This window comes from Larimichthys crocea, chromosome XI (assembly GCF_000972845.2).
Source record: "Larimichthys crocea isolate SSNF chromosome XI, L_crocea_2.0, whole genome shotgun sequence".
NCBI lineage: Eukaryota > Metazoa > Chordata > Actinopteri > Sciaenidae > Larimichthys > Larimichthys crocea.
Genome location: NC_040021.1, coordinates 10,213,870 through 10,227,639, shown reverse-complemented (window position 1 = coordinate 10,227,639; position 13,770 = coordinate 10,213,870). Strand labels below are relative to the sequence as shown.

Sequence of the window (13,770 nt, the reverse complement as noted above, 5' to 3'; positions counted from 1 at the left end):
CATTGCCTGTACGCTGCTGTTTTATGTTCAGATATTCTGTGAAATTACATTTTATAAAACCAACATAGAGCTTGCCTTGGAATAAAATACAAACCTGTCAGCACTGCTAATTAACATGTATGCAGAGAAGGGACGGGGCCACTGTATGCAGGTCATTCTACAGTCAAAACAATACACAACCTCAGGGTTTCATGCCTCGCCACCCACTGTGCTACTGAACCCTCCATTGGGCCTCATGGTGGTTTTCTGCGTTAGAGTGCATCCGTGTAGCAGTATTCTGGGACATCACCGCCAGCCTCCAACACCACCACCTCCCCTTCCTTTCATAAGGGCCAATGAGTCATAGCGTGAACAGTGAGTAGGATGGACGTTAAATCGAAAGTATGTATATGCAGGCATCAAGAATCTGTCTCTTTTGCCAAACATGTGTGCAATTTTAATTCATGAAAGGTGGACTGGGGAATTTGTAAAGCCTTGGATTCAAACTGCCTCCTCCTCCTCTCTGACAGGACTAACTAGAGCCGCACAAAGGAAATGAGGCATCTCACTCTGAGTGACAAAGTTCTTAAATTCATCACAGTAATGGGGAATGATTCATGCATTTCAGATAGGAGCACCAAATTGGCATAAGTGACAATGGAGACACTGTCCCTAGAGTGTACTCGTTGTCCAGACAGACGGAGATGTGTAAGAATGGACATTAATAAGCTTATTTTATTCAGCAGATCCTCCACCCATGCCTCCATTTTTATGCATTCAGCCATTCAGCTTCTCCTTTAAGAATGGTCAAAACTGTATGCAAAGTTAACTTTCTTCAACTTTCCATTGATAAAAAGAGAACAGTTAATTACCTCAGATATTTTAGTGTGTTTATGTAAGGGGGTTTGTATGTGTCCACCCATGAATTTATGACTGACTTTTGGAAAGATATTTACCTAAACACCAATCTGCCTGTTTGCTTAACTATAGTGAAGAACGTAATGTCTTGCTCTTGATATCTAAACTTTGACTTCTTAAATTCTTCAGACTACACAATGACCTCTGGTATCAAAAGACAAATGTTTAAATGATGTTTTTTTTTTTTTTTTTTTTTTCGTATTTCAGCTGTTTTGAACAACATTCCCTTTCTTCCAGTTCTTGCTGTCAGTCCATCTCCATCACCTCTACACCCCTGGTACTTTTTTGGCTGGGTCATAATTCTCTCCTCAGCACTTCTTTTGTTTGTGGGCTGTTTCTTGGCAAGAGATGATTAGTGTTGAGAGTTCTGCATCCATCTGCGGTACCAAACCCTATTCCAGATAGGTCATTAAATCAAAAATTCAAGTCAAAGACAGATGAGCTCTGTTTGATGAATCTGGTGTAAGACAGGGAAAAAGAAATTAGGGCACAACATAACGATTCATCAGAGGACAGAAATGTGTGCGTAATATAATTTTATGGGCATGTAACTTCAGGAAAACCTCCCAATACTTTCCAAGAATTTTTTTAAATGTTTATTGGAATAAACAATATAATTCAGTAGTAATTGCAGAGACTGTGTTGAATAGGCACTGTATACATTAATTAATTTAAAATCAGATCAGAAATTAGAATAAATTGACCAGGCTTGACTTCAGTTTTACATAGTTTGACAAAGAAAAACATAAAGATATATGAGATATAAAGATATATAAAAACATCATTAACATATAAAGATGGTTAGACAATTGTACAATGACAATGAGGTTGCATCAATGAAGTGTTTGGATTTGACAGTATATATAGAGTTCATATATAGTATACACATGAATCTACAGAGTTTTGTGTGCACAGTGGGTCAGCTGAACATGCATAAAATGGAAAGTTTGCTTGCAGGCAAGTACACAGTTCAGCATACATGTTTCCAATAACAATGGAATGATGAATTGCTGTTTACTTGGGTTCAAATGGAGCATTTCAGCACGCTACTCTTTTCAAGCAAATTCTTATTTTTCCATAGTTTGAGACCAAATTACATCAGCGTTTCCAGGAAACGTCATAGCATATGTTTGGGAAGTCTCGGTGTGAAAAGTAAAGGGTTACTCTAAAAGCACTTAAATTGACCTTCACATATTTTCTTGGGACTGCCTGCACATTGCATAACTTCTAAGACTAAGTTCACACATCTGGCTGAAACAAACTCAAAGCAGCATTTTCAAATTGTTATTATTTATTATATTGTTCCTGTAAGCCCAAAGGATGACGAGCATGTTCTTTATGATCTCATTGTTGCCGTCAGCAGTTACACAGTAAGTCCCTGTATCAAGGACAAGTTGCCTGGCTTGGTTTGCTGTCAGAGACCACGGCCGAAACCTTGGCATAGAGTTCCCGATATGATCAGCACCTTCCCACAATGCCATTGGATATCTGTAACAGAGAGGAACCAGTCACTGTGGGAATGGCAGTATGTGCATAAACAGGGAATGATGAGTAAGTTGACGTGGTAATGATCTCACCTGAAACATAAATCTTACAATATCAATTGATTGTACTTGAGTATTTCACTTTTTACCATCTGGACTTCTGGAAAAGACTGAACTGTAGTTCTTCCAAAAAAAAAAAAAGGTTCACACATCTGGTTTGAGGAATATTTGTTGCATCGAGTGACAACACAGTACCTCTTGAATCTGATCTTAAAAACGATATACTACTGACATGCCAGAGACTGATCAGTAAATCAGTCTTTTATTTCCATCAAGCTTCTTTTATTTGGAACGCTTTTAGTCAATAACATGCTACTTCCAAGTCAGGCACGCCAAATCAGTATGTATCTTTAAATCTTTGAAAAATGTTTCTTCGTGTACTAATTTACTACTACTTATTATTATTACTTATCTTCACGACATATCTTCTGACTACATTTTGACTTGTTTTCATGTGATCCTTAAAGTACTAAGAATATATATATATTATATATATATTATATAGTATCTATTATCAATTTAAATAAATCTATATATATATATATATTATATATATATATATATATTCTATTATATTTATATCTATATAATATATATATATACTATATCACATTTGTAAGATAAAACATGTTACATTTGTAAACATTATTGTCATGTTGGAATAAAGTTGTTTATAACTGAGGTTTTCAGTAGCTACTCTGAAGCAGAAGGTGATCATCATCTATCTGGACTGTCTTCTGTAGTAATTGATACAGGCTGATCAATAACTCACTGAGAGTGAGTCACTGAGTTCAAGCCTACTGTTGCTTTTAGTCAGTATCCTGGAGACATAAAGCATAAAATATATATATATTAATACAAGTTAAATTAATATAATATAATGTGACACCGTTTTTAAAAAAATATCTATATCTTAATTGGTTCTACTGTAATCACTGGTGATTTTATTTTAATCCATATAAAACAGTACAAGGCTTTATACATCAGCAGTATGCAGAATATGTCTAATAAAATACATCAGTATAATCATGTATATCACAGTGAGTCATTCATAAGCACACAGTGAGTGAGTCATCTATCACTCTGTATCAGTTACTCCAGTCTTCCCTCTCTCTCCTTCTCTTTTCTCTTTATTGCATTACAGAGCATGCCCAGTCACACTGTAACTCAACCAGCAGTGACTGCTTCTACAGGACAATGCCACCAGGTGAAAGTATGCTGCTTTCAGTGCTCAAAGCTGCAGGGTAACATTTTATTTCAACCCTCTTCCCCCTAGCATTTGTAAGTAGCGTGTAAACACATACTCAAATGTACTTTAATCTAGTTGTCTGCAAGTACACGTATCATGTGTTTAGTAACAACTCTCCATATAAAGGCTTCATTATAGTGCATTAATAGCTGATGCTTGACAGAACTGTTGCATGAGCTGGGAGATGAGTGAGGACTGCACAGGGCCTTGTGGCGTTGGGGCCTTGCATTCATCATATATGTACAGTACAGACAATTACACTATTGTACAGCTTAAATTAGATTTAAAATGAACTTACATGTGACTGTGACCAAAGGCTACATGTAACGACTGGACTGAAAAATGATCAGAAATATAAAAGAATGTAGGCCATAGACTTGACACATTGTATTGTGATAAACTGTCATACTTCAACATGCGGAAATCAAGTGACAGCTGAGATAAAAACAAATGTTAACAGTTAACAGTTTGTCCTTTGAAATATTGTATAGCAAAAGATTATAGCTCAGACTATGTTCATGATGATGCTTTATTTTTCTACTTGTGAAAGATGTTTTTGGCTGAGATTATGTGTGCATTAAAATAGAGTCACTATGCATGTGTGATTGTGATTCATGTTCGTGCATGTCAGCCCTTGCAGTGCCTTGCTTTCCACTTCCGTGCGGTCCAAAACACCTGTGGTACAAACACAAACACAAACCCCAGTGCTCTGAACCCCCATGCAGCCTGGATAACAAAGTGAGCTAACAGCAGCTACAGTTTACTTTACTGTCCATCAATAAACTCTGTAAATCACAGAGAGCTGAGGCAGTGTAGCTGGGGAAAACCAGAAAACCTCCTCCTTCTCCATAAAATATGATCCAGTTTCACCAAAATCAGTGAAATAGTTGGTGGTGTGTGACTAACGCTTCTTGAGGGTTACAGCACAAAGATACACAGTGCAAGAACAGGCGTAAGAGGCGTAGCATGGGAATGGCAGAGGCACAAATCACCCGATTACACATCAGTGTAGGCTCAAAATGATTTAATTTAAAATCTGTTGTTTTATGGTAGAAAAGTTTCACAATGGGACTTTAAGTTGATGTGGCAAATGTAGCAGTTGCTTGTTTACACATCCAGCAGAGGGGAGCTGCAGATTCAGGTCATAAATCTTTGTAGGTTGAAATACAAACCCAGACCCAGTTCTTATTGCTACATTGAGAAAAATGTTTTAAATTAATCTAGATTTAATCTAGCAGAAATGTATATTCACAACCGGTACAACATTTGTGGAAAAGTGGTTCTTAATTAGCATAACATTGTAATAAACACTGAGTTCTGTCCAAACATCTTTACCAGTAGAACCACAGATGTTGAACCACAGCAGGAGCCAACATAAACTGTATAGAAACGTTGACTGAACATGGTGACAGACGGCAAAAACAGTCATCATTGGAGCTCATTTCCTTTCTGTGTTCGAGATACAAACTCAGCATCTCGACAGTATATCTGACCTCTACAACATCTGCGTATTCAGAGTTTTTCATATGTAGAAAAGAATGCATATAGGGATTAACTGGCAGTTGGCCTGACATGCAACACAATCATAAACATCCACAAGACGTCAGAATAAATTCTCATGCCTTTACTGTATGTCGAGGATTTTTTTATGGGTATAAAAAAAAGCCAGAGGAGCATCACTCTGAGCTCATTAGAGGCTCGACCTGTCGTTTCAGGCTAGACAAGGGTGAGTTGTGAGGGTGGCTTGCAGGTGTTCACCTGCAAAGAATTTGAAAAATCAAATGTTATAAGAGTTGAAATGTTTTTCACAAATTATTTGACATAAATCTGTTTATGTCCTATATAATAAGTGATGCCTGTTGAATAAGGATGATTTGCTTATACCGTAATGATAAAGTTACATTTTACCAACATCTGTTACACTGTACAGTCTTAGATATGTTTGATATGCATCATCTGACTTACATGTAAAGTCATCAACACTCCTCATGGGTAGTTTTTAAACAATGACCAAAACTGGTGCAGCAGGACTGGAGACTTTGTCTTTTTTTTATTATTCCAGGCATTTTCCTTTCTTGTTAAAACTTGGCATCACTTAAGGCAATTTATCAGACAAAGCTCCCTCTGGAGCCACACAGGGCTTTAAACAAGTTTTTTTTTTTTCATATTTGCAGTAGTTCTCTCCAAGACCTTGATGTGTAAAATTGGTGGAGTTCCCCTTGATGACCATGACAAGCAGTGAGTCAGTTATTAGGCTAAAAAACCCATGCTGTGCAGCCAAACACGTTGAAACCATCATAACTATATTTTATTTTCTAGTTAAGATCCCAAAGTCAGCTTGACCATACATAACATGATGCACAGGATATTCATTTGATGGAGTCTTGCATGGATAAAAGACACGCACTGCACAAAACCTGTGTGAACTTCAGCTCACACGCCATAATGTACTGACATGATTCATCCTTGATAAGCATGTCAGTTTCTGGGCAACAATCGCAAAATGTTTCTTAAATGTCCAGTGTGTAAGATTTAGTGGGTTCTATTTACAGAATGTGACAGAAATGGAATATATTATTTATGACTATGCCGTCATCTGTGTAGAATAACATGAGAAAACAAAATGTTGTGTTTTTGTTAGCATGGGCCATTTTTATCTACAGAGGGATCACATCCCCTTCCAGGGAATTTGCCATGTTGAACAACCATGTTTCTGCAGTAGCCTTGAACAGACAGCCTAGAACTGGCCCTAGACTGGGTTTTTTATGTGTTTCATGTGGTTTGCGACCACTGTAGTAGCTCTGTGCTATAAATGAGACGTAAGGGTTGCATTCAGCAACTACAATACTAGATCCAACTAAATCCCCCCCACACACAAGTCCTTTAAAGTCTGTGTAAAGTAAGAATAAATACGTGTTCTGAGTCAGACCAGAGAAGACAATGTTATTAACCACCCAGCCAGATTTGAATGATTAAAAATATCGACATGTTTATGAAATTAGGGGCGGCATTTAGTTCAGTCGGTAGAGCAGCCGCTCCATGTGTGAAGGCTCAGTCCTTGCTGCGAAAGCCCAGGGTTTGAATCCGACCTGTGGCTCTTTCCCGCATGTCATTCCCCGTCTCTCTCTCCCCGCATTCCTGTCACTCTTCAGCTGTCTCTATCAAATAAAGCTTGAAAAGGCCAAAAAAATGTTAATATGTCAAAAATGAGCAGTATTCTCAGGTCCAGGACTGGGGATGTGTGTCCGCTGGATGCCCACTCATTGAAGCAACTGAAACATGTCAGATGAGTTCAGAAAGTGACATGACTAACTCTGAAACACTGAGTGAGATGAATTAATCTCTATCTCTCTGCTACGGGTGCAGGGTTATGCTCAGGGTAGCTTCAGCGTGTCATCGAGCCACCCACAAAATCCTGGACTGAAAACTGGTGAAAAACCTCTAATTCCACATTTCAGTGATATATTGTTCAAAGTCTTTTAAACTATTTTCCAACATATTTAATGTATTTTGAAATAAATCTCAGACTTTAAAGTGTTATGACATTACTATTGTTATACAGTAAAATGCATTTAATATTTTCTCTAATAGCAGACATATCTCTACTATACTCAACTTTATCAGTTAGGATTTACTGATCATCCTCGATTTAATCCATCTGGAAATGTTTTTCAAGGGTCACTTTAATTCATACCTTTGACACAAGGTAAGTTCTTCCACTCATCAGTTGGTAAGTGCCCTGTTGGACTACATCTACTTTTTGTTTAACTCGCTATCAATATAAAACTTGCAGTTCATCTGCCTCAAGGTTTGATGTGTATGTCCGAAGATGCACTTCCCAATATTGTCTCGTGATTTTGATCATATCGTCATAAACTGCTCCCCACCTTTTGGCCTGAACACTACGGTCCTTTCCTCAAGCCATCTTTCTAACAGGTGTTTTTTGTTTTATCCAAGAGTGTTTTAACCCACAGGACTGCAGCTGACTAGATGTTGTGCAACGTACTGTTGTGCCTGACAAACCAGCGGAAAGCAGCCATGTCTGAGATATATGAACCAGTGAATTTGGCTTCAACTTTAATACCAATCAGATGACAAGATTTAAACGTATAGATACAATCCTCCAATATTTTATTCAACAGAGAAATATGAACTTCTCCGTCTTATCTCTGTGTGTTTGTACTTTAGACCTATCATATCTGTGTGTGTGTGTGTGTGTGTGTAAGTCCTGCACCTTGTTCACCAGGTCAGGTCAGAGTACCACAGGAGGACACTTCACCATCATCACAATCCCCCACCTCCATCAATGCAACACACCCAGTTCCTTTCCTCCCCCTTCTCTTGAGATAACTTAAGATGACAACTGCAGTCTAATCAATCATGTCCACACTTGATGGATCATGACAGATGAATGCGGGCAAAGCACACCCACATATATCAGATGCATCTGTAAAAACAATTAAGGAGTGATATAAATAAAATAAAAACAACATTGAGGTCAAGGTAAAACATCTGTCAGATAAAAAGTAAAAAAAAAAAAAAAAAGTGCAGGGTGAGTTGAGGAAATAAGAACAGATCATATGGACAGCAGAACCAGTCATTTAATCCATACTGCCCTCTAGTGTTGCATCCGCAGGCCTTTTTTGCAACCATAAAGAGATTATTAAAGGTGATTATAAAATAATTCTCAGCAACAACCTCCACATTTAGTACATAAAATTACACTTTTCATTTTTATTATCCTTAGAAATGTAATAATAGTTGTAACAAGCCATGCAACATTAGCCTGTACAATAGCCTTACTTCTCTCGACTCAAAGTGACAATGGGTGTAACTACTGTAATGTTACCAGCAGTGATGTGCTATTGTGGAATATGTGGCTGACGGTTGGCTTGCCAGAGTGTTTTAGGAAATTAAGTGTGTAATACTAACAGGAAAGAGGACCAGTGTTGAACTGTGACAGGGTGGAGCCCCGTGGGGACAGACCTTTTCACAGCAGACACTTGACTCATGGCAGGAAAAACCACAGATGGGAATAATAATAAAAAATTAAAACAAGTGAATATTCATTTAGTTGCTGTAGTTTCAGGGTCATGATGTGTATGTTGGCAGTCACGTCCGACTGGGAATACAACAAAGCCATCTTTGTTGTTATTAATAACACCTATGTAAAAAAGGCCTGCTGAAAGACATGAAGGGGTCCAAACTTCCAGTATCATGACAAATAACAGCCAACATCCCCTCATGTGGAGGATAACGCCTCCCTGTTGGACCTACTGACAGGTCATAAGACCTCACTTCCCCCTCCAACCCCCACACTGTGTGGGAGTTGTCTGACAAGTTGGACCAATACTGGGATACACAGTCAGTCAGTCTAGCAGAGCAAGTCCAGCTCACAGTAGCCTGTTGAGGGACTGTTGAGTACAGCCCTGTTGGCTCACTGTGTAAGATGTAAAACAAAATGTGATGTTGTGCAGAACACTGAAACCCTGTATTTAAATTAATAATAGCACAAAAACAACATAGCAAATTGAGACATTTTATTATTTCTGGAAAATCATATGCCCATTTTGAATTTTAATGCCAACAACACATTTCAAAAAAGTTGGGAGAGGGTTTGTTTACCACTCTGTTGCATCAGCTCTTCTCTTAACAACACACTTTAAGCATCTGGGAACCGAAAAGACCAATTTCTGTAACCTTTTAAGTGGAATATTGGCCCATTCTTGCTTTCTCAACAGTTCAACAAGCTTCATCTCAGTGTTTGTTTCATAATGCAACCAAACATTTTCAATAGGTGACAAGTTGGGAGAGCAGGCAGGTCAGTTTTGTTTAGTTTACTATGGCGCCATGCTGTTATAATAAGAGCAGTATGTGGTTTGGCATTGTCTTACTGAAATAAGGCCATCCCTGAAAAAGACATCATCTACTTACTCTAAAACCTGGATAAATCATTGAGCATTAATGAACCCCCATACCATCACGGATGCTGGCTTATGAACTGTGTGCTTATTACAAGCTGGATGGTCCCTCTCCTTTCAAGCCTGGAGAACACAGCATCATCATTTCCAAACAGAATTTAAAAATTTGATTTATCAGACCACATGGCATGTTTTCCACTTCCCCTCACTCCATCTAAAATGAACCCACAGAGGGCTGCGGTGTTTCTGTTCACAACTTTTCCAGTCTTTGTTGCAAATGTTTTTGAAATTATATTAATTAAATTCTAAATGGGTGTGTAATTTTCCCAAAAACTTTCAAACACTTCAGATAAATATGGGGTTTTAATGTTCAATGCATATCATCACATTTTCTTTTTATTTAACACAATGTGACAACTTTTTAAGAAATCCTTACTCCTTACTCTCCCTTCCTGAGCTAAAAACTTTTGAAAGATCTCAAGATCAGAACTTAGTCAATGGATTGATGATCAGCCATAGACTTATGCTTAACCCACCACAGCCTTTCCACAAATAAGGATGACACAAAAAACAAAGTCGTTGCTTTTCCACTCCATGCTTTATATTCATCCCTTTTAAAATCTACTGCACCATTCCCATGTCTTAAATTAAAGAGTCACTGAAAAGTTGTTCAAAAACTTCCTTTATCTGTGCATTTTAACACCCTTTAAAACAACATTACATATAAAACAGTAAACGTCCTTTGGTCCTTGTAAATCTCATAGTGTACAGTATATTCAGCATCATCTTACAGCAGCCATTGCCAGAAACAGACACCCAGTCCTCCATCAATGTACAATCCTTCACAAGAAGGAATCTGTCTTCCTTCCTCCTTCCAAAATTCAGGTTTAGCAAAGCAGAGACACTGATTCTTAATTCCTCCAAACAAAGTCCATTTTTGGACATAAAGAGAGGGATCAGTCATTCTTCTCTCTCTTCTCCCTGCGTGCCTTTCGCTTGAGCTGAAGTGTCTTAAGCTCAGTCATCGTGGAAAAGGTCCTGTACACCCACACCATCTGTCAACGCACAACAGAAAAACATTCACATGAACAGGTGTTGAGCTGATATATTGGTTGGCTGACATTATTAGCCAATATTTTCATATTGCAGACATATCAGTATTAGCTCAAATGTTATCTGATATCATTTTTTGGTGGTAATACACCAAAGCTTATCTAGCAGAAGGAACTGTGATACCGTGACAAGCAGCCCAGAGTAAGAGAAAACTGAATTACTTGGCAATGTGTAGCAATCGCCTGGGTACCGTTGCATTGTATTTCAGTGCACATAGAGAAGGTCTATTATCATTCAGTAGTGCTAACATTTAACATTTAGATGGTGTGACAAGGATGAGGATAAACAATAAACGTACCACGATGATGACTGTATTCAGCAGAAGAGGAATAGAGTAGACCAAAGATATGAACATGCCCTTGGAATCAAAGTACTGGAAATCAGAGAAGGACCTGGAAAAAACATAAATAAAGCTTAATGACACTGTCTTTATTACTGCATGTGTCTTGTTTTTAAACAATGTATGTCACACATGGAAGTAACAAAATAATCTTACTTCCAGTTCATGGCTGCCAGCTCATTTAGATATTCAGCACTATACACCAGGCCAACTGTGGAGAGAGGTAATGCCAGTCATGTCAGACAATTTGCTCCTGTGGAAGATTTTCTGGTCATCAATAACTAGTTATCCTTACTTGATTTAAATTAAAATTTATTGGTTCCAAGGGTGACATTTTGTATTTCATGATCAGTAGCTTGACCAGAGAGGTAGGTACTGGATCCAAATGACAAAAAAAACCAAACATACAAAAACATATAGCATATAGAAATAACAATAAAATGAAATAATCAAAGTTACCCTTACCCTAGACTACTGTGTATAAAAGCAATGTATGTGCAAAACCAACAAAGCAGTTCTCTAATATTCCAAATTAAAGTCAGACATTGCACAGATTATAGAGACATATGATTTTAAGCTCTGACTTTTACTGACTTTACTGATACCACAGTTATTTTGTCATCAATCACCAATTTTGAATGACTCCTGAGATGCAGGCATGTCACAGGAAGAAACTGTGTTATTGTAAATGAGCAGTTGACATAATAAGTCAACAACTTTCCAGTTTTTTTTTTTTTTCATTCATTATTGTAGTTTTCCCTCTTACCCATGAGCAGGAAGTGACAGATCTGAGCTCTGTAGTACCTGCAGGTCACCACAGTCAGACACAAACACACAACATGAAACACCAACAGCCCGATGAGCCACGGCTCCGACCACTGCACCTGCGAGGAGTCAAAACAAAAACAAACACATGATGGACAGCTGTCGTGCGAGAACCGGAGCATAACTGCTCCACGTGTGTAACTATGGTTACTTAGGTTCTACTGACTGCGGCAGCTAACTCGTAGCTAGTAAGCGCATCGAGTCAGGCGCTTAACACTTACAGACATGAGAAACGTCCATATCGACGTGATTCTTAAATTGCTGAAAGCGTCGATGGGAATAGAGCTGATATTGTTGGCTTTCTGCTGCGTCATCTTCACCAAACTGAAGCTGGACGCTGTGAAATGTAAACAAGACGACAACGGAAGAGACACACCGCTGTCGCAGGAGAACCGGATGTTGGCAAAAACCCCCACATCCGGTTAGATTTCTTTCAAAACAAAAGTGTCCAATCCAAAAGTTGTGTAGTGTGTCTTTTTTGTTCAGATTTAAAAAGTAATCCATGAGAAGTGAGGAGAAGGAGGAGAGTAGAAACATATAGTCACAAGAGATTTGGTGACATTTTAAATATTAATGAAGAGATACTTTATTAATCCCCTCAACGGGGAAATGCTTTTTTTTCACTCACTTTTTATTTACATGCATTTTTCAACCCCAAACACACATAAAGTACATGTATAAAGGCAAATGTGGAGAGAGATGGTGGAGCAATTTGCAGCCAGCCAGACCAGCACTCTGCGAGCAGTTGGAGGGGTTTGGTGCCTTGCTCAAGGGCACCTTGGCAGTGCCCAGGAGGTGAACTGGCACCTGTCCACCTTCCATATTTCGGGTCCATGCTGTACTTGAACCAGCCACCCTCTGGTTCCCAAGCCAAGTCTTTGCTACTGCCAATAATAGGGCAGGGATGTCCAAATTTCTTTTAAAGAGGGCCAGATTTGACAATGTGAAGATACCCGTAGTATAAACAAATGCACTGTTCTGTAAAAAAAATTATTCTCATTGTCACAATTATCATTTCTTAATGGGACTGTAACCAAATCTAAGCCAATCAGTTGTGAACAAATCTATAAAAAAATAAAAATATTTTGCCTTTCTTCATCTGAAGTCAGATAACTGAATAAATTGTTTGTAATACGTTATACCTGCATGAAGTTGATACAAATCTGAACCTCATTGTTAAGTCATGACTTATTGTGAGTAATGCAAAGTCTGTTAACATTTAAGTTTATAACGTTTCACTCTTGATCTTTTCTTTCACAAGATCATTCAGAAAGTAATATTTTGTGTCACATCGACAGGTACATAACACCAGCAGTTATGTCCTTAGAGGTTAACATTTAGCTCATGCAAATGCTTTATTATGTCAACCAAAAAAGCCAGATCTGCCAGCCATACAGTATCTGACCATCCTTGCATGCCATAAATAATATACTATAAAAACAAAGCTGTGGGCCGCATTAAATCTGACTGCGGGCCATGACTGGCCCCTGGGCCAGATATGGAAATGCCTGCCATAGGGCATTAACATGGAATGACATAGCCACCAATATGATGAAAAATGACTGGTGGATATTGTGCTCTTGACATTGGGCTAAACATATACCAGTGTTGTATCAAGACTACCTAAACCGAGAGAAAGTCAAGATTAAGATCAGAGTGTATTGAGACCAAAACAAGACCAAGACCAAGGCAGGGCTCGACCGAATCAAGACCAAGACCAGCTTTAGTATTTAAACAGCAAATAATAATAATAATAATAATAATAATCATAATAATAATAATAATTGCTAAAACTCTTTGGGAGAAGTGTGGTTCCAGCCTCCTCAGTAAGTGTATTGCAGGATTTATATCCTGCTTTGTGTTCACTTTTAGACGCTGTTT

General features: G+C 38.2%; 1 protein-coding gene across 1 annotated transcript; it reads right to left on the bottom strand.

The window, feature by feature from the left end:
* Window positions 1-9,955: 9,955 nt before the first annotated feature.
* On the bottom strand, window positions 9,956-12,304 carry tmem18 (transmembrane protein 18). Its single transcript, XM_010734701.3, has 5 exons — window positions 12,111-12,304; window positions 11,831-11,948; window positions 11,221-11,275; window positions 11,023-11,116; window positions 9,956-10,666 (listed from the first exon to the last, which is right to left on the bottom strand). The coding sequence occupies exons 1-5, from the start codon at window positions 12,201-12,203 to the stop codon at window positions 10,568-10,570; spliced, it is 459 nt and encodes a 152-aa protein (XP_010733003.2). The 5' UTR covers window positions 12,204-12,304; the 3' UTR covers window positions 9,956-10,567.
* Window positions 12,305-13,770: the final 1,466 nt, after the last annotated feature.